The 25,549-nt window shown below is 43.2% G+C and overlaps 1 protein-coding gene across 2 annotated transcripts in view; it reads right to left on the bottom strand.

The window, feature by feature from the left end:
* The window catches only part of LOC126187472 (peroxisomal acyl-coenzyme A oxidase 3-like), a 315,427-nt gene that overhangs the window by 94,146 nt on the left and 195,732 nt on the right, over positions 1-25,549 (bottom strand). For both annotated transcript variants that reach the window (XM_049928570.1, XM_049928571.1), the window contains exons 9-10: positions 19,448-19,568; positions 19,088-19,324 (exon numbers count right to left, since the gene is read on the bottom strand). In XM_049928570.1, coding sequence (XP_049784527.1) covers positions 19,088-19,324; positions 19,448-19,568 — 358 coding nt within the window. The remainder of the gene's footprint in view (positions 1-19,087; positions 19,325-19,447; positions 19,569-25,549) is intronic.

Genomic DNA, 25,549 nt, shown 5'->3' on the forward strand with positions numbered 1-25,549 from the left:
TTGTATGCCAACCAAAAATGTGAAGAAATGTAAGTATTCACTTATTTATGTAGAAAATGGTACATGAATTGTTTTATAATCTGCAAAAAACACATATCAAAACAAAACTGTATCATTCTAGATGCCACTGATGATGTCTTAAAGTGAAAAAGGCGAAATGCATCTGGGAGAAATAAAATGCAGTGCAGCAAGAAAAGGCAGTTTCTATTTACAATACAAATAATTGTATCTTCACCCACAATTACTTTTCATTTTAGGGCATCAGCTACAAACAAATCTGTGAGACAGCAATGAGCACCATCCTATGTTAACCTATCCATGGGCCATCTAGAGTAAACCTTTCTAACCACCAAGAATCCCAAATCCCTTACCTGTTTCAAGGTTAATTGATAACAGCTTTGTGATCTGGATCTAGCTGATGACGCCATATCCACACTCATGCAGCATCTCGATACCCTCTCCCCCCTTTGAACCATCTGGTCCTCATCGACCCAACAAGCCAACTTCCTCGATGTTGACTTCCATTTCAAAGATGTCTACATCAGTACCTCTGTCATTATCAGTCTTAGCAATCACCAGCAATACCTCCTCTTTGACAGCTGCCATCCACTCCATACCGTGCAGTCCCTTCCATACAGCCTAGCCACCCATGGTTGTCCTGCATGCAGTGACAAGCAGTCCCTTTCCAATCACACTGACAATCTCAGTGAAGAATGCAAAACCTGAAATTACCCTCCCAGTGTTTTATAGAAGCAGACCTCCCATTTCTTGTCTCTCCAGTCACCTAACACGTTCCATATACCCATTATCCAGCCACAAAGATGTTCTCCTCTTGTGACTCAGTACCAATGGGGATTTGACCAACTCGATCATATTCTCTACCAGGGTTTCAACTTCCTCTCATTGTGCCCTGAAATGAGAAATATCCTACCCACTATACTTCCCACCCCTCCCACAGTGGTATTCTACCACCTACCAAACATATGCAATATCCTTATCCCTCCTTACTCCACCTCTGCTCCCAATGCCTTGCCTCATGGTTCATATCCCTACAATAGCCTAGATGCAAGACCTGTCCCATACGTCTTCCCACAACCACCTACTCCAGTCCAGTCATAGGCATCTCCTGGCCCACCAAAGTAGTGCTACCTGTGAAAGCAGTCATGTGATCTATGAATTAAACTGCAGTCACTATGCTGATATCTACATTGGCATTACAATTAATAAATGTGTCTGAGAAGCAGTTGGACCACCCAGTTGCTGCACAAGCTGCCCAGCACAATGTGCTTCACTTCAGTAACTGCTTCACAGCCTGTGCCATCTGGATCCTTTCTACCAATACCAGATTTTCTGAATAGGGCAGGTGAAAACTCTCCCTGCCATATATCCTGTGTTTCCAGAACTCCCTAGCTTCAACCTTCACTAGTCTTTGTGCTCCATCTACCTATCCATCAATAGCATGTTTTCCCTGTTCTACATCTCTCCTTTTCAGCTCCCTTTTGTTCCCCTCCCCCTCCCCCCCCAAAAAAAAACCCTTCTGCCTGCACCTGGCAGCCTTACCCTGACCTACCATGTTCCTGCAAGTTCCCACAAGCAGCACTACACTTTCCCCACCCCTACCTTCCTATCCCTTCCCTTCCCTGCTCCAGCCTCCTCCTTATCCTCACCACCCATCCCTGATTGCTTCTCCATCAGATGACTCAGTCCAGCCACAGTGGCCATGTATGTACATGTTGTGCTTGTGCAGTCTTTTCATTGTTCATATCTGTGACTCAACGTCTCTTGTGTATGGTAAGTAGCAATCTATCTTTTTGTTAATACTGTTGTTATTCCATCCTAGACTTTCCACTGATTGATATTAACACAAGACAAGGACACAGCAATTTAATCTGTATATTATATTAAAAATAAACTGTCACTATAGTTGTGCCATCTTAATTTAATTGAGTGACTTAACAGGAAAGTTGCTGTGGGGTCCACTAAAAAAGTTTCTGTCCATAGGCCTCAAAGTCTAGAGTTGGTATGCTAATCAGGCAAAACTACTTTGAGCCCTGAGGCAATGGTCCCACTAACATACCAGGTCAAAGATATGCATTTCAGGCAGCATTTCCTGTTGCATGAGGAAGTCTGTAACTGCCTGCTGCACATACTCATCCAACAGGAATCATTGATCCTTTGAGGCCTTTTTTAAGGGACTGGAGGTGTGATAATCACATGAGGAGAGATCAGAACTTGAGTGCCTCCCACTTATGTCAACTGTCCTCCCAGACTGACTGGCATCTTGTTTCGAGTGACAAGCATGGAATTCTGCACATCATTCCACAACAGCTGTTTTTGACAGACTTGCTACCCTGCACACATTCTTCATTCTCTGATGGTTATATACTAGTGTTTCTCTTTCCACAGCCAAGAAAAGATCCTGTTTAGATGCATATGTTAATAATGTTTCCATGGTTTAGGATTCAGCATTTATAACATGCATGTTGGAAAGACATGTATGCCTAAATTGTGGTGCATGGGAGTTGTGGTATGCCGCATATACACTGCAGCAACACCCCCAAATGGAAATGTTTTGACCGCCCCATATACTTTGTAAAGAAGCTGCTGCCTTCTCAGTTTTACTGTAAGGCTGCTGCCCACCAGGCACTAGTAGCTTAATATTTATTTCATTACAATGATTTTTTAAAAATATTTTTACATTTATAAATACTGAGTCATATTTACAGTACATTATTAGTTATTATTCAGTTATAAGAAACATTGCTACTTGCCATGTACATAATGTAATTTCCAGTCTCTGAATTCAGATGTTCAGAAAATTTGTAGAAAGAGCAGCTAACAAGATATGCTTTTAATTTTCTTTTGTGCTGGTAGGGTTTCCCAATTTCTTCTTTTAGGTTAGATTGGAAACTGTTGGATATCTCAGCAACGTGGCACATAACTTCATTCTGGACTCTCAATAAGGAGGCAAAGTCTACATGAGAATTAGTTATGTTTCTTGTACTATGACTGTATATCACCGTTCAGTCCAAACTGACTTTACTCATATTATCAGCACAAAAACTGTTAAGAAGTAAATATATTGTGAAGTGAACATAATACAAGGGTTGACTGAAAAGTGACACCTCCACTTTTGTAACTCTTCAACAGTTGGGAGCACTGGTATGCGGCAGGTGCTGGCTTGTTCCGTAACCTCTCCTCTTCAGCTCCAGTTTATGGGAAGCCTTAGCATTGAACTGTTGTGTTGTTACAGTGTAAAGTATGGAACCCTGTGCAGACGGTCGGTCAGTGCGATTTAAGCAATTTGCAGTCATTGAACTCTTGACAGCAGAAGGTGTCACCCCAAAGGAGATTGATCAGATAATGTAACCAGTTTATGGTAATTGTGTTGATGTGAGTACTGCTCATTGTTGGGTGAGTAGGTATAAACATGTTGAGGCAGAAACATCTGACCTACGTGGCAAACAAAGAGTCGGACGGCCTGTGACAGCAACCACCAAGTTTCACAAGCAAAATGTTAACAGATTGATTCAGGACAATCGTCGTATCACTCAGAGAGAAACTGCAAGCACAGCTGGCATTTTAAAAGAATGTGTGGGTCACATTATTGCTTTGCTTGGCCATCTGAAGATCTGTACACAATGCGTACCCCGGATGCTGACTCCTGAAATGAAAGCACACAGACTTGAAATTTCCCAGGGACTCCTCTTGCATTATGAGAATGAAGGTGACACCTTTCTCCATTCAATTGTGAGAGGAGATGAAACGTAGGAACACCATTATGACCCAGACATGAAACATCAGTCTGTGGAATATCAAAACAATGACTTGCCCCAGAAAAAGAAATTCAACGTGCAGCCCTCCACTGGAAAAATCATGGCCACAGTGTTCTGGGATGCAGATGGTGTTACCCATGCACCAGGTAGTGAGATACAGCCAGGAGACTCAGGACAGATTTCTTCGCCTATGTAGAAAGTGGGGCTATCAGAAAAGTTACTAAAATGCTACTTTGGGTTGTACTGTAACCTCTCTTGCTCATCAGATGTCACATATGAAGTCAAAGATTATACCTCTTCATCAAGAAGATAAGTGCAGAGACATCATTTGTATCCTCCACAGAAAGCCCTACTATAGTCCTGAGGTCCAGATCAATGATGGGGAGGAAAGTGAAGGCCTGCTTGCGATCCTGAAGCCTCGATAGGAGGAGCTTCTTTTGGCACTTGTCAAAGTGAAGAGGATCTGATGACATGATACGAACTTGAGTGTTCTGGCATAAAGTCAAGTGCCGGCATGGCGATTAGAAACGTTAGAGTAGAGAGCACTGTGAAGAAGATATCAGCCAATTGCACATGGACCGACCCCTCTCTAGGATGACCCTCGACATGGGCTCAGTTGAAGACAAGCCAGTTCTACAACTTCTACAGCAGCGAGTTGAAGAATAGTATCGAGACTAGTCATATTGCTTCTACTATGCAGCATTGTCTATACTGAAGAGATTTATTATTTTGTCTGTTGCCCTTTGCCTGTGACACTTCTGTATTCAACAGAATTAAGTATTGTAATCATTTCCTTTGTAATAAACTTCATTAATACAATTTGCTTGAATTGTTGTCTAGCAGTCCAAGAAAGCAGGTTTCCTAGGCACCCCATATTTGATGAGTAGGCAGGACACAACATTTGTGATGAGGAGATCAACAGATTCCATAGCACAACCCAGAGCCTAGCTGCCAGAAATTTACTTTTGTCTTTTGGTAGCACCTTAATTCCACTTTGTCCTTTTCTTTGCAGGGGTGTGTGTACTTGCTTTAACAGTGTGTCTTATAGTGTTTTTGCTAATCAGTGTTTTCAAGTGGATGTTGTGGAACTTTTCTTTCTTGTGTGCTTATTTTTATTACCTGCCTCGTCTGTTTATCACACTGAGCAATCAACTCACCTACTCGCTGCACAGGCACCTCAGCTGCAAGCGATTGATGCAGTGAAGCTAATGCAGATGTTTCAGTTTCAGAGAACAAACTGCACCACTGCATAACATGGTAGAGCAGCTATTGATGAACCACTAATACAGTACAACAGGCACCTACAATAGCTCTGAGTGGCATACTGCCTATTTGTCAGTTTAAAGAACAACAAGAGGAATGGCTCGAGTGGTTGCAACAGTTTGAAGCCCAAGTAATTGCTCGCAAGGTACAAGGTACTGTGAAACTCCACTATTTCTTGTCCACAGTAGGAAATGCAGTGTTCAGACTCATTCAGAAATTCTCCCTTAACGCTACTCCAAGTCAACTTCCCTACAATCAGGTTGTAAATTCTCTAACTAACTATTATGATCAACAAGTCAATGTGGTAGCAGCTAGGTACCAATTCCGTAATTGCAAGGAATGGTGAGAAAAAATTTACATGAGTGGGTAACAGATTTGCAGGGTATTATGAGGAAATGCAAATTAAAATGTGCTTGTGCTGCTTTATATTCAGATTTTATGTTGTGTGTATGGTGTAAATGATGTCAGTCTTAGAGAACAAATTTTGAAACAGTCCGATTAATCATTCCAGCATGATTCCATTATTCCAGTACGACTGAAGTGCCGTGTCTGCCAATAAATTTGAGCAGCCACAAAATTGTCAGGTCGATTCGCCCCTAGCTTGTTACCAACCCATTAGACAGTGGCAGCTTGCACACGCCACACCCTATAAACAGCTTGCTCATGCCAAGCCACATAAACAGTTCTCTACACAGGCAGCTGCAGAGGGGAACAGAATTAAGTCATGTCCTCAGTGCTATTCATGGCACCAATGCCAAGACTGCCTGTCCAGACAAGCACGGTGTTATGCCTGTGGCAAGAAAGGTCACATATAATCTGTATGTTTGCAACAGAGTAACCATAAGAATTATGTCCACTCACAAAAATCTAGTCACAAGACCCCTGTCATAAATGCAGTGTATTCCAAGCCTGCTGTATGCGTTAGCGGAACTAGCAAATGAACAGTTTTTTCAGTGCTACGCCTGCCCAACCAGCTTTTTATACATTTGTATATAGGTGGAAAACATGTGAAATTTCAATTGGACACAGGTGCCTCCATTGTATTGCTGAATATAATCAGTGACACGTATGAACTGTTATGCTGCCCATGCCTGCCAAAAACTAGCATGCACCTGATGACTTATTCCCTTTCTTGGAATATGTACTTTGCCTGTCATGTATCACTCACATATGTGAACTGTGACTTTCACTGTGCTACAATTACATGATTGTGAGAACATATTTGGCCTTGATTCCTTTGATTTGTTTGTCTGTCAAGTTCAGGACAATATGTTTTCAGTGACTGCATTCAGTGCTAAAGACAGTGTAGCTGTGAATTCCCTGAACTTCTTTCTGACAGTTTAGGCAAGGCCTAAAATTTCGTTGCACATATTATTATGAAAGACAATACACATCCAAAATTTTGCCAGGTGAGAACTGTTCCCATTGCATTATGGGACAGAGTCACTGTTGAACTTCAAAAACTGCAAAATAGCAGAGTTATTGCACCCATATCAGCTTGTATGTGGGCAAGTTCACTGGTTTTGCTTGCCAAATCTTCAGTTTGCAATCACCTCTGTGTTGACTTTAAGTCTACAGTCAACTCACAAACTGTGATTGATACTTATCCATTGCCATGCCCAGAGGATCTCAGGGACAGATTAGGCACTGGTCACTACTTCTCAAAAACTGATTTACACGGCGCGTATCTTCAAATACCACTAGATGAAGAATCTTAAAAAATGTGTGTTGTAAACTGTCATTTAGGCTTGTTTAAACATTTGTATTTGCCTTTTGGAGTGCTTCTGCACCTGCCATTGTCCAATGATATTTGGAACAACTGACTGCTCAAGTACGAAACTGTTCAAACTACACTCCTGGAAATGGAAAAAAGAACACATTGACACCAGTGTGTCAGACCCACCATACTTCCTCCGGACACTGCGAGAGGGCTGTACAAGCAATGATCACACGCACGGCACAGCGGACACACCAGGAACCGCGGTGTTGGCCGTCGAATGGCGCTAGCTGCGCAGCATTTGTGCACCGCTGCCGTCAGTGTCAGCCAGTTTGCCGTGGCATACGGAGCTCCATCGCAGTCTTTAACACTGGTAGCATGCCACGACAGCGTGGACGTGAACCGTATGTGCAGTTGACAGACTTTGAGTGAGGGCGTATAGTGGGCATGCGGAAGGCCGGGTGGACGTACCGCCGAATTGCTCAACACGTGGGGCGTGAGGTCTCCATAGTACATCGATGTTGTCGCCAGTGGTCGGCGGAAGGTGCACGTGCCCGTCGACCTGGGACCGGACCGCAGCGACGCACGGATGCACGCCAAGACTGTAGGATCCTACGCAGTGCCGTAGGGGACCGCACCGCCACTTCCCAGCAAATTAGGGACACTGTTGCTCCTGGGGTATCGGCGAGGACCATTCGCAACCGTCTCCATGAAGCTGGGCTACGGTCCCGCACACCATTAGGCCGTCTTCCGCTCACGCCCCAACATCGTGCAGCCCGCCTCCAGTGGTGTCGCGACAGGCGTGAATGGAGGGACGAATGGAGACGTGTCGTCTTCAGCGATGAGAGTCGCTTCTGCCTTGGTGCCAATGATGGTCGTATGCGTGTTTGGTGCCGTGCAGGTGAGCGCCACAATCAGGACTGCATACGACCGAGGCACACAGGGCCAACACCCGGCATCATGGTGTGGGGAGCGATCTCCTACACTGGCCGTACACCACTGGTGATCGTCGAGGGGACACTGAATAGTGCACGGTACATCCAAACCGTCATCGAAGCCATCGTTCTACCATTCCTAGACCGGCAAGGGAACTTGCTGTTCCAACAGGACAATGCACGTCCGCATGTATCCCGTGCCACCCAACGTGCTCTAGAAGGTGTAAGTCAACTACCCTGGCCAGCAAGATCTCCGGATCTGTCCCCCATTGAGCATGTTTGGGACTGGATGAAGCGTCGTCTCACGCGGTCTGCACGTCCAGCACGAACGCTGGTCCAACTGAGGTGCCAGGTGGAAATGGCATGGCAAGCCGTTCCACAGGACTACATCCAGCATCTCTACGATCGTCTCCATGGGAGAATAGGAGCCTGCATTGCTGCGAAAGGTGGATATACACTGTACTAGTGCCGACATTGTGCATGCTCTGTTGCCTGTGTCTATGTGCCTGTGGTTCTGTCAGTGTGATCATGTGATGTATCGGACCCCAGGAATGTGTCAATAAAGTGTCCCCTTCCTGGTACAATGAATTCACGGTGTTCTTATTTCAATTTCCAGGAGTGTATTTGGACAATATTGACACAGCAGGTAGTACACATGAAGAAAACATTGCAAATTCGCAATGTTTTGTTTCATGTGTTATCTGATGCAGGACTAAAGTGTAGACTGGCAAAGTGTGATTTTTTTAAAACCTGAGTTACCGTATCTTGGCCATGTCATAAACAGTCAAGGTGTACATCCTCTTTAGTCACATTTGTTAGCCATATGTGATCTTCCAGTTCCTTATAATGTCACAGAATTGTAGTCAATCTGAGGAAAATGGAACTATTCATACCAAATGCCGCACAAAACAAAGCTCCATTGCATCGCTTGTATTACAAGAATGTCGTGTTTGTTTGGACAGAGGAGTGCCAAGAAGCTTTTTAAAAACCTAAAGATGCATTTGAGCCGTGTGTCGGCTCTTAACATATATCGCACTCTTAAGATTGTGTTGAGTCCTTCCATTCCATCGTTAATTGATTCTTTCATATTTATTGTTATGCTGCGTACAATTCTGTTGAGATTCCCCTCAGGCAGCATGTCTGGTCTTATTAATCTTTGAGTTGTTGCTTCCTGTTAGCCTTGTGTAAGGGAATACGATCTTTGGGGGGGATGGCTGGTTGGTTGCCTAGTGATGACGAGTCGGTCAGTCAGTTTTTAAAAGCGGGAATTGGAGAATGTCGTACGATGAGACTGCGGCGTAGCGTGGCGGTGGAGAGTTGGCTATTGTTCCGAGAAGCCACGTGGTCTATCCTCGAGACATGTGGGATGAGTTGACAGGGCAAGGCTGTAAGCTCTGCTGTGAATACCCGGGGGCCACGGTGTGGTTCCCAGTCACTAGTTGGTGGGAGTGGCAACATATGTCTTTAAATTTTCCATCTGGAGGCGGGAATGATGGACTAGTAACTCACCTAACCTGAGGAGTGGTATTGGGCTGCCGTGGGTGCAGAGAAGATGAGGGCTCCGGTGACAGAGCGTGTGGCTGCGTGACTGTGCCCAGTTGGGTAAACTGGCGACGTGGACACTGTCGGGTGTGAGGAACCTTTGCATCAGAGTTCACCTGCTGTTTCTCTGATAAGCTGCAAGTTAAGTTGGTTAAAAGTTTAGATGTTAATTGAAGAATTTTGGTTTGTGCAACCAGCTTCTTTTCTGCCTTGTGGCCTCCTGTGTTCGGGTTTTCTGTCCCTGTCACCGGTGTATTTATAGACAGTGATCTCTTCCGCTTCTTATTAGTACTGCCTGGTAGAATGGGTATTTTTGGGCAGGGATTATTGTTTTAGATTAATTTTTTTCTGCCTGGTGGCCTCCTGCGTTCAGGTTTCATGTCCCTGTCGCCAGTGTATTTATAGACAGTGATCTTTTGAGTTCTTATTAGTACTGCCTGGGAGGAAGTGTATTTTTGGGCAGGGATTATGGTTCCTGATTTGATTCCTCCTCCTCCCCTGGCCTCGTATGAGGTCGATGTGATTGCTGAATGTGAGGCGTTGTGGGTCTGTTAGTCCGCTTCTAGTCTGAGCATCCTTCAGGAGACAATTGTGGCCGCCCTTACACCCGGTCGGTTAATTATTTCTATACCAGGACATTTTGGTGGCAGGACATGGTATTAAAGTCGTAAGTTATTGTAAAATGTTAAATGGTTGTATTTTACTCTGATTGTTTTTGGCCACTGTTTATAAAGGTTAAGTTTGCCTTTCATTGGTTTTTTTTTTTTTTTTTTTTTAATTATTGTAAAAGGGGAATGACTGTATCTTTATTGTTTTAATCTGCTTGGCATCCTTTGAAAATGCTAGTTCTGCCTTCCTGTTAGTGAGCTCTTGTAGTTTAATATCTTGTGTTGTTCCAAAATTTAAAAGAAGTGGCTCCCTACATGTTCGGTAGCGAAATTGTATGCAAATTGGTGTTTTTGTTGCATTACTTGGAAAGTTTTGATTTTGTTATTAAATGCTTTACCGAGTCTGTTTTAAGTAAAATGGCTTGGCTATTAACAATAAAGTAAAGTTTTTAATTTCATTGCTTGGAAAATTTTGATTTGTTATCAAACATTTTATCAAAGCTGGTTTTAAGTAAAATGGCTTGGTCACTAACTGTAAAGTAAATTGTTTTGAAAAGACACTCATGTCTGATAGCTTTTTTGGATCTGTTTCTGGTCAAGCGGTAAGGAAATGACTTTCAATGGTTGAAGCAATCAATAAAGAAATTGTAAATCCCAACTTGACAGTAACCAACTAATTTTGGCCCCGTTTCCCAACTGGGGGTTTTCCTTGATTAATCGTAACACCCGTCTCAGCATTGCTCAGTGATTAATGCTAGGTTCACTTTGATCCTGACAAACCAGTAGTGTTGCAAGTTAACATTTCCTCTTATGGAATCAGTGCAGTGCTTTCACACAGAATTGGTGATAAAGACTGGATTATTGCTTTTGCATCAAAATTGTTGTCCAAAGCTCAGTGTGTCTATTCACAAATAGAGAAAAGGCATTGGCTATTGCGTATGCTATCACCAAATTCCACCACTATTTGTATGGCATAAAATTCTACTTAGTAACAGATCACAAGACTTTGCAGTTCTTGTTTCATCTGACAAAACTAGTTCCTGTACAAATTGCCCAAAAATTACAAATATGGGCTTGTTGTTGTATCAACACCAGTAAGAGGTTGCGTATCATCCGACAGCTCAACATGGTAATGTGGATGCACTTTCCCGTCTTCTGATTGGCCCTGATACAGACTTTGATGCTTCTGCTGCAACACGTTGCCACATCGAAGCTCAGGATTCTGAACTGCTTCAATCCTTTCCTCTGAACAATAGGAAAATTGCACAGGCCACAGAGGCTGATTCCAATTTGAACATTTTGCTAAAATACATTCACACATCTTGGTCTCACTCATTGTACAGCATAAAGAACTCTGTAGTGAACTGACAATCTGCATGTTGGCATAGCCTCACTGTACAGAAAGGAGTGATTCTTGTTAAAAATGACAGTGGACAGTCACGTGTGTTGATCCCCAAAGCTTTGCAAAAAGAAGTGTTGCAGGTACTTCACCAAGGACACTTGGGGGATTGTGCGTATGAAACAAATAGCACATCGACTCTGTACATGGCAGGGTATGGACACTCAAATAGACCAGATGACGTCACAGTGTCATGCAAGTGTGGAAAATCAGCCTGCTCCACCACAAAAATTCTCTGCATGGCCTAAGTCGCAATCACCATGGCAACGTGTGCAAGTAGACTTTGTGGGACCTTTTTGGGACACCCATTGGTTGATTGTGGTAGACTCTTATAGCAAGTTTCCTTTTGTGTGCCAATGAACTCGATGATGTTATGTAGCACAATTCAGTTGTTGTCCTCTATTTTTCACCTCAAAGGTTTTCCTGAAGTTATAGTGTCAGACAATGGCCCTTAGTTCACATCAAATGAATCTGAAACTTTCAGTGAACACAATGGTGCAGACAGTGGGCTCGAGGTGAGGTTGTCCATCGACTTGGTGCTTGCACGTATCTCCTTTCAGGCCCAGACGGCTTGTGGCACCGACATCAGAATCAGCTTCGCCACTGTCATGTGCACGATGATCCTTCTGTGTCTCTTCCCCCCAGATTCACAGATCCAGTGGACAGTGTGGCCACAGCAGCCACCAGAGGGTGTCATCACAACACCGAGGGATGACCCCACGGAGACGGAGCCATCGCCTCCTCTGCCTCCTCTCATCCTCTCAGTGGAGCCGGACCCATCCGTGTCGCAGCACCTGATGATTTCTGCATCTGGTTATGGGTCTCAGGAGGTGGAGTCTTATACCGGGGGACGTTTCTGCCTGAGTGAAGGCCGGATGGTCGGGTACGACCGGAAGCCTGATGTCCCCTGCAGCCACATCTTCCGGTCCAGCATAGCGTCCACAATCCTGCCTCCCCTCCTGTTGTCAAGCTCCTTGTACAATGATGGTCCGCCACTTTGGGGAGGAGGAATGCTCGGGCATAAAGTCAAGTGTTGGCATGCCGGTTGGGAACGTTAGAGCAGAGAGGGCTTTGAAGAAGATGTCAGTCAATTACAAGCAGAGTGACCCCTCTCTAGGATGACAACCAAACAGCAGTGCCCTCGACACAAAGAGGACATAAGTGCCACGCCACCTGGCCATGGCCCAGTTGAAGACTAGCCAGTTCTACACAAGTTCTACAGCAGTGAGTTTAAGAATAGCATCAAGACTAGTCATTTCGCTTCTGATATGTAGCATTGTCTATACTTTAGAGATTTCTTATTTTGTCTGCCACTCTTTGCCGGTTTCACATCTGTATTTCACAGCGTCAAGTATTGTAATCATTTCCTTTCATAATAAACTTCCTTAATACGATTTGCTTGACTCGTTATCTAGCGATCTGACAAAGCACATTTCCTAGGTACCCCATATTTGACGAGTAGGCAGGATACAGCATTGAGGATCTTCAGGTGCTCCCTTACAGAAGAATACTGACAATGTCTTGAATGAGGATGCCACAGTCAGCTCCAACAAAACTTCCAAAACAGCAGGCCACCATTTCTCCAAGAGAGGGAGCGATGCCATGAGCTGCGCCACGGACTACGCAGAGCAGTGGCCGATATGTTCTAACTCGACTGCTGGAAAATATTTGTTATATAGTATTTACCAGTCTGGGTGGCTATAAGAGTTTCCTATATTTTTAAAGCTTGCATTTTTGACATCTACATAAATAATGGAACTCTCAGTCTGGGAGGCAGTTCCACCCTGGCTGTACATCACTGTTCGTAGTAAATGTGCTTTTTGTGCCAAGTGTCATACTTCATTGACAATCTTGCTTTTGGATTTGGACTCAGTTCTGGTTATGAAGTGATCTGCCTGCAGTATCCTTTATGTAAATTACAGCACACAGAAGAATGGCCTTGATGGATCTAAATCTGGAAGACAGGTCTATTTGTTGCCATCAGATGCAATATATTTCTTCATGAGTGGGGTTCCTAACTGTCTGTTCTAGGTAATTTTCAGAGAAGGCACTTAGTAAAGCATGTCTTATCATGCTTACTACTAAGAAAAATGTAATTTTTCCAATTAATTGTTCAATGATTAAACTCTGCATCAGTGATTACAGTATGTTTTGGGAACTTATGTACAAATGAACTGAGGTTTTCTCTAAAGTTTACAGTTACATCACAAGATGAGTCTCGTGGGAAACATAAGGATTATCATTTTATTCCCACCCCTGATAATGAGTCTTACCAAATATTCTTATATGCAGTTTCAACTTTTATTTGGTGGATTTGAGTTTCTTGTCTACTGCAATAAATACCACCTCCATTCCCCATTTGCCTATCCTTTCGATATGCACTTAAATTTTCCCCAAAAATCTCACTGCTATCAATTTCAGGTTTCAACCAGCTTTCCATATCAAGTACAAGGGCTATTCAGAAAGTATGGAATGTCTCCGTCTGACACCAGTAGGCGCCTGCCGATCGCATATATTTTGATATCTGCATGCACGGCAACTCAGTCGGCATCCATCCGTGACAGCGGGAATGTCTCGGCACGTCTGGTTCTTTCGACATTCGAATTCGAACAGTGCGCCGCAATCAAAAATCCCGCCAGTTGTGAGGTGCAATCTGTGATACGGTTTTTGTTGGCAAAAAACCTAAAACCTATAGAAATTTATCGTGCACTGTGCAAAGTGTAAGGAAACAATGTAATTGGTGAATGTTCTGTCAGAAATGGTGCCTTTGGTTTAAAAATTGCCGAACCGACATTCACAACGAAGAGAAGAGTGGACGCCGAGCACTGTGAGTGACGATCTTGTTGCTAAAGTTGATGAAATGATTCGTGAAAACTGTCGCTTCACAATATCGGAGCTTTCGCTTTCTTTTCCACGTGTAATCTAGAAGACTCTCGTGTGCACCCCACACAGTGTCAGCTACCCGAGTAGCAGCCTCCGATGTGTAATGCACACCCGATTTATTTAGAGGGACCCTAAAATTCAGTCCTACGGTGCAAGCCCAGGAAGTCGCAGCCTAGCTCGTTGCAGAACCTCTGAAGTCCCTGGTTCAGTCCTTCCACTTGAATCAAAACCAAAGGGTGACAATGAGTTCTGGAGATAATGCTGCAAATTGTGAGCTTCATTGAAACACCATACCCTAAGGCTGGTCTTCTCGACCTTCTCTGCCAGTCACTGGAGTGACCTCAGAGCCTAGACAACAGGCATCATTTGTTCCAACGTATGCCACAATATATAGTTGGTTGGACCTTTTCCCTCAATGGCTGCTGGAACAGACCCTTCAGCATGTCGAATGAGGCCACCAGGCATAAACACTGAGTGCATGTGTCATCCTTTTCTGTATCTTGCTGCTGTTTTCCTAAGGGGTACCGTCACTTGCCACACATTTGAACTGCCGACGTATAATAGACCCCTACCCTTACGCGTCTGTCTCCTGTCGACACCAGAGAAAACAGGTTTTCGCAAAACGGGTGAAGTGAGTCAGTTTCAGTTTCCGTGAGAGACAGCACCTCAGACTTGTCGATTTGGGGGATTGGCACAACACCCTGAGTCCTCCCTGCTTCCCACCAACAGTGTACTGGGTAGCCAGATCTACCATTGACATGCCACTTGCAGTCAATTGGATGAGTTGTGACAGTCCCCGTACTTTCTGCAGAGGAGACAGGATCCAGAGGAGAGGACAGTGCTCAAGGTACTTCCGGTATCACGAGTACACGATTCTCAGGAGCTCTTCCGACACGTCGATTTGCAGCTGCTGCCAATTGTTGGACTGCAGTCGGGGCACTTTCTTGCTACTTACAAACATCAACCAGTTCATCCTGTGTTCGTGAACAGCAGTCACAGTGGGACAGAATTTTGGCTAGTGCAATGTATTACAAGTAGTGAACAAATAACTTTAAATTGAACCCACTGATTATCTTTTAATCTGTTGAGCTAAAAGTTGCTAATTTCCTTTAAGAATTGAAGGAAAAACACAAAAAGAGATTTCTATTATGGCAATACAAAAGCCTGTGTTGAAAATCACTAGTTTCCTAAAACTTTTGAGGTTAATTATTGTTGTTAATAACTCAAAAACAGAATTAATTTGCAATAAATGCAGATAACATATAGGGCTGCTCCTCTTTATGGGAAAACTACACGTAATACAATATGTTAGTTAGAATATCTGCTACAGTAATTAAATCATGAATGCCAAGTTATTAAAAATTTCTCATAGATTACATAAATAACAATCATAGCTTCTGAGCAACAGAGGGCTGTCTTTGTGAACCAGATTCTGGCAGTGATTGATAATGAAGAGTTTCATGTTGGCTGCATCTGGTTCACAGATGAAGCAAACTTCCACACGAATCGAGTCATGAATACACAAAACTGGTGATTTTCAGGTTCCAAAACTCCACATTTGCTTGAATCAAAAGTATCAAAGTTACTGTTTGGGCTACGCTAGGTAGCAGAGGCATTACTGGTCTTTTTGTCATGTGAGAAATTATCAGTAGTGAACACTGCATTGCAATTTTGCAACAATTTGTTATCACACAACTAGCATCTGGCACCAAACAAGTGTTTCACTTTCTTGAAGAATACTTTGAGAATAGACTCATTGTACTGGATTATTGCAAATTTACTGGTGCAGGAGTCGATTGGCCTACATATTTGCCCAAACTTTCTCCTCGTGACTACTTTTTGTGGGGCACATTGAAAGACATTGCCTACAAAAATGATCCCACTACACTGGACGAGATTGTGTGGCATCTGAATCCATTTCTATTGAGGCATTACAAGACTTCATGACAAATTTCATTATTCATTTGCACCACCTCCGTACTGAATGTGACTGTCATTTTGGAAAGACTGCAAAGAGTGCTTGTAGACTACCAGTTTAATTATGCATGCTAATACTGTAGGAGCTGCACAGCCTACAGTGCCATCTGTTAACAGCTGCTGGCCGGTGTGGCCTAGCGGTTCTAGGCACTTCAGTTTGGAACCGCATGACCGCTACGGTTGCAGGTTCGAATCCTGCCTTGGGCAGGGATGTGTGTGATGCCCTTAGGTTTGTTAGGTTTAAGCAGTTCTAAGTTCTAGGGGACTGATGACCTCAGATGTTAAGTCCCATAGTGCTCAGAGCCATTTGAACCACTTTATTGTTAACAGCTTTTTGAACTACACTCCTGGAAATTGAAATAAGAACACCGTGAATTCATTGTCCCAGGAAGGGGAAACTTTATTGACACATTCCTGGGGTCAGATACATCACATGATCACACTGACAGAACCACAGGCACATAGACACAGGCAACAGAGCATGCACAATGTCGGCACTAGTACAGTGTATATCCACCTTTCGCAGCAATGCAGGCTGCTATTCTCCCATGGAGACGATCGTAGAGATGCTGGATGTAGTCCTGTGGAATGGCTTGCCATGCCATTTCCACCTGGCGCCTCAGTTCAACCAGCGTTCGTGCTGGACGTGCAGACCGCGTGAGACGACGCTTCATCCAGTCCCAAACATGCTCAATGGGGGACAGATCCGGAGATCTTGCTGGCCAGGGTAGTTGACTTACACCTTCTAGAGCACGTTGGGTGGCACGGGATACATGCGGACGTGCATTGTCCTGTTGGAACAGCAAGTTCCCTTGCCGGTCTAGGAATGGTAGAACGATGGGTTCGATGACAGTTTGGATGTACCGTGCACTATTCAGTGTCCCCTCGACGATCACCAGTGGTGTACGGCCAGTGTAGGAGATCGCTCCCCACACCATGATGCCGGGTGTTGGCCTGTGTGCCTCGGTCGTATGCAGTCCTGATTGTGGCGCTCATCTGCACGGCACCAAACACGCATACGACCATGATTGGCACCAAGGCAGAAGCGACTCTCATCGCTGAAGACGACACGTCTCCATTCATCCCTCCATTCATGCCTGTCGCGACACCACTGGAGGCGGGCTGCACGATGTTGGGGCGTGAGTGGAAGACGGCCTAACGGTGTGCGGGACCATAGCCCAGCTTCACGGAGACGGTTGCGAATGGTCCTCGCCGATACCCCAGGAGCAACAGTGTCCCTAATTTGCTGGGAAGTGGCGGTGCGGTCCCCTACGGCACTGCGTAGGATCCTACGGTCTTGGCGTGCATCCGTGCATCGCTGCGGTCCGGTCCCAGGTCGACGGGCACGTGCACCTTCCGCTGACCACTGGCGACAACATCGATGTACTGTGGAGACCTCATGCCCCATGTGTTGAGAAATTCAGCGGTACGTCCACCCGGCCTCCAGCATGCCCACTATACGTCCTCGCTCAAAGTCCGTCAACTGCACATACGGTTCACGTCCACGCTGTCGCGGCATGCTACCAGTGTTAAAGACTGCGATGGAGCTCCGTATGCCATGGCAAACTGGCTGACACTGACGGCGGCGGTGCACAAATGCTGCGCAGCTAGCGCCATTCGACAGCCAACACCGCGGTTCCTGGTGTGTCCGCTGTGCCGTGCGTGTGATCATCGCTTGTACAGCCCTCTCGCAGTGTCCGGAGCAAGTATGGTGGGTCTGACACACCGGTGTCAATGTGTTCTTTTTTCCATTTCCAGGAGTGTATTTTGAAACCTGTGTATAACTTTTGTATAAAATTCTTATAGATTTCACAATAAACAAGCCCTTTATTGCACGCATCTATCAGCCTGAGTTTCTGAGATAGGCCCATTTAATTTTGATATCAGGGACCCCTTCACTGGACACCCCGTATTACAGTTTTCATCAGCTCCTCTTTTAGCTACCCCATATTGAATTCTCTGCCCTTTTCATAAGTAAGAAATGGACAGCAACCACTGCATCTTCTCCTAATTGATTGCTTCAGGAGGGAGGGAGGCCCTATGTTCATTGTAATATAAATTTTTGAATAATAAAACTTATTTTTGTTGTAACATAACATTTCTGGCCACTAAATAGGATTGCTTGAAATTACTTGTTACTTTTGTATTGGTATATTTCTTTTTATTTGCTTCATCAACTTTGTTTGTGTGACTTGAGATTTTGTGTTTGGTTTCTTTATTAGAAATTATCCTCAGTAATACTAACATGTATTGGAAACCAGAACCATCTCCAACTCACAGTGACATGACAGATCTTGTGGGGGTTAATTTCCATTAACTATACCTGCAAAACCCGACTCATTCATTCATTCATCCATTGTGATCATTCAGTCCCATTGCAAAGAAGAGTCTTCAGGGATGTGGAATTAGTCACACTACACATTAACAGGCAGAAGCATCCTCTGGTCAATTAGTGTCTGCAGTCATAAGCGTGAAATTCAATAGGCATGCGCAAAAGACTGAAGGGCCATGCAAAATCACTTGGGCACCTACTCCATTCTTCATATCAATAGCAATATTATCAATAGCATTATATACTGTAAGGCACGAATGCCTTCTCCTCCTATAATAATGTGGCATCACTAGTCTGTGTCAATATACAGGTCCTCAAGATGAGAAGTAAGAAAGGAAAAAATAGTTGCAGTTGATAGGATCGAAGAAGATAAAGAAGATAGCCACAAAGACAGGAAACCTTTACCACCCCCTTCCCTTCTTTGAATTGTGAGAAAGCACAACCTACATCAAAACTATGAAACTATATTAATGTGATGGACTACACACTACCACAAAGAAATACATTCACTATTTTTGTCTAAGCAACAGCAACAGAGTGAAAGTATGTCTGTCAGTTGCATTAGGTGCTTTATACTGTGAAAGTATGTATTAGCATGCTCTTACATTTACATAGCTGCTGACTGTGTGGTACTTAATGTTATATATTATCTTACTTTTTGGATTTACTGCTTCTTCCACAGATACAGCCATAAATCTGCTCTGAAGAATGTCTGCTGCATCAGATAAGAATGAAACAGAATTGAGAGGCATGTCAAAATCATGTACGCTTCCCTTGCGATTTTTCCACAGCTGAACTAGCCAGTTACTTGCTTGTTGCAAAAGTACATTATTTTCTCCCTCATACGTACAGTTCGCATCAGTGAAGTTGCGAATATCTCCAAGTCCAGATGCTGAAAAGTAAAAACATTTTATAGTTTGATTGTAAGCCACACAACTTGTGATGCACTTATTAAATTTTGTGGTATTTATTTTTGTTGCAAAAACATAAAATAAGACAAGTGCCAGGATTTTACCTTTCAGGTAGCCATATTTTCCACAAATATCTATACACTGTTTAATGGCATCTCCCACCATCCAGCCTGCTAAAGGTTTGGCAGCAGAAGAAAGAGCATGAATTTCTGGACCCATTTTTGCCTGAAACAAGGGATTTATTATGCAGAGTCAATTTATTCTCATATGAAGCAAGGACACAACAGTTTTTGTAGGTTTGTATAAGACAACTCTGATGTGGAATCTCCTAAGGATACTTCTCATTTTTGTATGAAATGTTTCCCACATAAATTAGGAACACCACTGACATGAACATTATTTACATCTGCATACATATTCTGCAAACCAATGTGAAGTGCACATCAGAGGGTACTTAGCATTGTAACATACAGCTTTTATTTCTTTCTGCTGGAATCGTGTGGAGCATGGAAAGATTTACTGCTAAAATGGCTGTGTGCATGTTGTAATTTGTTTAATCTTAACTTTGTATTCCGTATGAAAGCAGTACGTTGAGGCTAAAGTACATTTCTAGATTCTTCACTTAAACTGGTTCTAGAAACTTCATCAATAGGCTTTCATGGAGCAATTAATGTCTTTCTTCAAGCATCTGCCAGTTCACATTTTTCTCAATGTTTTTGGGTCAAGAAAGTTTGTGACCATTTGAATATGTTCAATATCCTGTGTTAGTCTTGCAGGTATGGTCCCACACAGTTCAGAAATATTCTAAGATTGGGCATACAAGTGTGTTGTAACCAGCCTGCTTTGCAGGTTTCATCATAAAATGAAGACTTTTAGGCCAATATTTACATCCTTCATGATTTTTGTTACATGGGCATTAGGCCGGGGCCTAAGATATTTTTGTGGGCCTAATGTTTCATCTTGTAATATTGCAGATGTTATCACAGAATTTAAATATACACTCAGTATTTTCCAACTTAAATGAGCTCAGCAAGCTTAACTGTTTGCTTGATACCATGATACCACATGACGGTTGTTTTATGAAATCATCAGACTGCAGCCTAAGATCCCGGTGCTATTGCAACAACTGTTATGGAGTTTGTAATGCAGAAGAGTTGGCACATTTAGTTTAAGATTTTTTTTTTTTTAGAATTTCTATAGCCCTTACATTCTAGCATAGTAACAACTGGACTTTGATAAAACTATAGTATACAGGAAAAACATAATTGGTAATTCCCTGGTCCCACAGTACTGACACAATTTTTACACCCGTAATAAAGCTGCATGAATATTTGAATACTGCAAAGAACCTATGCCTGCCAGTTGTCAGAGCAGAATTATACAAAATTCCTTTGAGATGCAGTCAAGTGTGCAGTTATAATGTAATGACACTCTGTTCATGACATTGTACTGAATGGCACCATCCTGAACCAGTGTATTCATCTGTCACCTAGAGGAATCCTCCATAGTCACTCAGAATCCCAAATCTCTCACCTGATTCAGATTCACTGATGACATCTTTGTTATCTGGGCTGAGGACGAGAACACACTGTCCTCATTCCTCCAGAACCTCAACTTCATTCCCCTGATTCCCTTCATCTCTTTCTCCTCATCCAATAATTCACCTTTCTCAATGTTAATCTGCACATCACAGATGGGTCCATCAGAACCTCTGTCCACATCGGATGTACCAACCATCAACAGTACCTTCATTTGAATAGCTGCCACACATTCCACACTAAGAAGTCTCTTCTGTACAGCCTTAGACACCTTTATTCATCAGATATCAGTGATGAGCAGTCCTTCTCCAGATATGTCAAGAGTCTATCTCAGGCCTTTGCAGACTGAAATTATCCTCCCTACCTTTTCCAGAAGGAGACTGCCACTGATTTGTCTCTCCAGTCAACCACCAGCTGCCCTATGCTCACTGACCAGCCACAAAGGACTGCCTCCTTCACAATTCACTACCACCCAGGACTGGAGCAACCAAATTTCATTCTCTGGCATTGTTTTGACAACCTCTCATCATACACAGAAATGAAAAATATTCTCCTCACAACCATTTCCAACCCTCACATTAGTATTACACACTCCAACCTGGCCGTATTCTGCCCTTGCCCCAATCCCTTGGCCTGGGACTCCTATCCATGTAAAAGAGTCATGTGCAACACATGTCCAATACATCCTCCTGTAATATGTCAATTTATGACCCCGTCTCCCCCAATGGCATGACAAGTGTGTGGATGGCCAGAAACAAAAGGATGAGTCAAGAAGTAATCAATCAATATTAAATCAGCGAACAGGATCAGGATATTTAGATGAGGAACAAATCACTGCTGTATCCATACTTTGTGTATAAATTTTGTTTTGAAGCATCTAAAAATTCAGCTCCAAGTTAAAGCATCAAATTAATTCAGAGAGGAAAGAAACTCAATAATAATAATAATAATAATAATAATAATAATAATAATAATCTCCGACAAACAGAGAAACTGAAATCTGTAAACAGGTCTTTCCTGCCATCAGTCTGAAAGGAATTAGAAATTTGTTCGCTATGATGGTGGCCATTAAAAAGATTCAAGTTTGACTGCTGCAACTTCACATTTGTGAGATTCAGGAAAGCTCACTATTCTGATGGTTGTAGTGGTGGCAGGCCATGGAAGCTCTGGGGAAAAAAGGAAACGGCCAGTTCTTTGGCCCAGCAGGTGAAACTAGCTATTGGCACACCCAGCAGGTAGACATCTGACTGCCACTGCACCATCCCATTATGCAAGATCTTCTTCTTGCCCACAACTGCATCTCAGTTACAGGCACTAACCGCCATGCCCTAGTAAAGTTTAACGATTCATTACTTTGGACAGAGTTTAGTAATGTCACTCAGATTCGATTGCTGTTTTGGACATTTGGTGATTGTGAGTATTTTGCAATGTGATGGGAAAGTTACAATGCCAGCCATGCGTTATGATCCATTGCAGTCTTCCAACCCTCTTGTTACTTAAACCTAGTTCTTACGGTTCAGTGTTCCCTCTCTGACGTGCTCTCAGTTAAGCTCGTGCAATTTCTAGTTCTGTGGTCATTCAATATGTTGTTTTGTGAAAGTGTTTATGCCATTGGAGGCTGTCCTTGCTTATGAAAGACTTTTTCTGTTCTGATTTTAGAATACAACTCTGTTGTTATACTCTCTAAATTTTGTGTTTATTAGTGTTGTGAGTTCTACCATTTTTCCCCAGTATCCTTACAGATCAGTGGCCACCTGCAAATAGAGATATAGTCAGTACCTTCCTGTGGTCTGAAAGTGGATAGAATATTAATCTGAGGTCCCAACAGCCTAATAAGCTCTTTTCATTTTTGCCACCTGCGGCACGAGCACTGTGTCGGTCAGTGCAGGTGTGGAGGCTCACTCTCCACACGAACTACTTTCGTCCTGCCACAAGCATCTCCTACTCTGTAAAAGACCAGACCTAATGTGAAAGCAGTCATATGGACTTAGGTACAACCACTGTGCAGCAGTCTATAAGTGTGACCATTAATGAACTGTCGGATCGCACAAACGGCCACCGCTAAAATGTGGCTGAGAGACCGCTAGATCGCACAGTTGCTGATCACGTAGTGCGACGTGGTGTGCTCAACTTAAAGAACTACTTTGCAGCCTGTGCTGTCTGGGTTCCCACTGAAAATTGCACAGGTGCCAGCCATCTACACAATGTATCCTCCATTCTCATACCCCCTCTAGCCTAGACCTTCACTAGTTCCTGTCCCCACCTGCCTGTATCCCTTCCCTGCTTGATCCTGCATCACACCTGCATATTCCTTTCCCCTTCTCCGCTTCTATAGTCTCCTATCTTCTCCCCTGGCACAGCTTCCCAATGCTGCACCTGGTGGCCCAATTTCCCATCCCTGCCACATCCCCAAACACTCCCAGAGGTGCCACTACAGCCTAAACCTAGCCTGCTACACCTCCCACTCCCCACCTAATGCCTCCTCTGGGACCTCACTACCTACCCTCACCAAGATCGGCACAAGCCTTGGTCAGATTCCAATGCCAAAACACAGCAGTGACTGTGCATGTGAGAGTCATGAGAGTATGGAAATACATTTCTGTGTCTGATAGATTGTTATAGAATAAGATAGTAAATGTGACATTTGTTAACACAGATTTGTCAATACAAGAACCATGTCATTAAGAATAATGGTCACGATGAGAAATACAAATACCTTATTTCTAATCTTGGGAAAAGTTAACCAGTCCCTCAGCTGTCATTAAGAGAGCATATCCTAGAGGTAGATAATATAAATAAATATTTAAATGGCTGAAAATGCATATAGTATTGCCAGAGAAATTCATTCGAAAGAACAATGAGGCATTTTAACTAAGTAACAAGATTGTGCATCTTCTACTGTGCAACATGTGCATGGGGTGGGGGCTGTATTAAAATGCAGTTGACAAAGAATGAAAAAATGCACAAATGAGCTAGTCAAAACTGAAGGCAGTACTGATCATTTTCTCAATATTGGGGTTGTTATGATGACTGAATGAGTGCCTGACAATCAAACAGTTAATCATAATTACTACAAAGAAGTCCTGATCAAACTGAGGGAAAGAGTGAGGAAGAAAATACCATATTTGTGGAAGAAGATGCTCGGATTCTGCAGCAGGACAGCACCCCAGCCCACAATGCCACGATGTGCAAAAGGTTTAGCAGACAAGCATATTCCTGTACTCGAACATCCTCTGTATTCTGTGACAGTTACCTGTTCCCTAAATTGAAAGTGCATTGAAGTGAACACATTTTCAGTGTGTTGAAGTGGTAAAAGCGGAAACACCCACACTGTTGAACTGGGTGACAATGGGTGACCTGCAGCATTCCTTTCAACAACTGATGACACAAATGCAGTGGTGTTTATATAGGCGAGGGGAGTATGCTGAAGGGGATAAAAGTTAGTTGTAACTTTGCAATACATCATATTTCTGACACTGGTCTTGTTATTTACTTGCCACACCACGTATAAAATTATGCTCACCATACCTACCTTCAGCAGACAGCAGGCAGACAGCACTGTCCTGTCTTTCAGAACTGTCAGCTCCTTCTGAGGGAGGAGAGAGGGATAGGTTGGGGAGACTCAAAATTGCTCCATGGTGAGAGGTGACTAATAATGCTGAAATACAGGACAGAGTGATGTACTTTTATGTGCGTATATCAGCTGTATTCGAAACTATTCATCAGGGTAAGTACTGGTAAGCTAATTCTGTGCTTAATTTTACAGTTTTTGAAAATGCATTTTTTCATAATGGAATTTTGTAGTACAAAGGCACTTGAAATAATAAAAGGGGAACTGCCAAAGGATGTGAACAATCCATTTCACAAATGTACAACAAGATAAGTTTCTATTTCAGATACTTATGAAACCTATTCTTGATGATTATGCCAAAGCACAGATTTTAAGTGTGGCAACGGCCTTGCTGCAGTGGCTACACCAGTTCCGTGAGATCACCGAAGTCAAGTGCTGTCAGGCATGGTCGGAACTTGGATGGGTGACCATCCAGGCCGCCATGCACTGTTGCCATTTTTTGGGGTGCACTCAGCCTCGTGATGCCAATTGAGAAGCTACTTGACTGAATAGTAGCGGCTTCGGTCAAGAACACCATCACAATGACTGGGAAAGTGGTGTGCTGACCCCACGCCCCTCCTATCTGCATCCTCCCTGAGGATGACACAGCAGTTGGATGGTCCCGGAGTGCTTTTTTATAGATTTTAAGTACTGCTACTCTTTAAGTAAGTGTGGAATCAAAGAAAACAACAAACTGTTCCATGCCTACAGTAGTTTGTTTTCACATGTATTTACTGCAGATCTACCTTATTTACACAATTACTTTTTGACAAGGATAAGATAGAATATTTAAACTTGGTGTGATGTGTCAATTAAAAAAATGTGCAACGATACTTTGAAGTACTGGGGGAAAATTTGGGGCAGAACTACTGTAAGAGACATAAAGATTTCACTTACAATTATTTAACTGCTTTAAATGATATCTGTTTTGTACTTTCAGAGGTTATTTTTATTCTGACATAGCAACAGTGCCACATGAGCAAACAAAACATATCAGCTTCCCTGCTTTGTTACCAAAATAGTTTTCAAAAAGACTAGGCTGTATAGTTATTTTAGAA

This window comes from Schistocerca cancellata, chromosome 5 (genome assembly GCF_023864275.1).
Source record: "Schistocerca cancellata isolate TAMUIC-IGC-003103 chromosome 5, iqSchCanc2.1, whole genome shotgun sequence".
Lineage (NCBI taxonomy): Eukaryota > Metazoa > Arthropoda > Insecta > Orthoptera > Acrididae > Schistocerca > Schistocerca cancellata.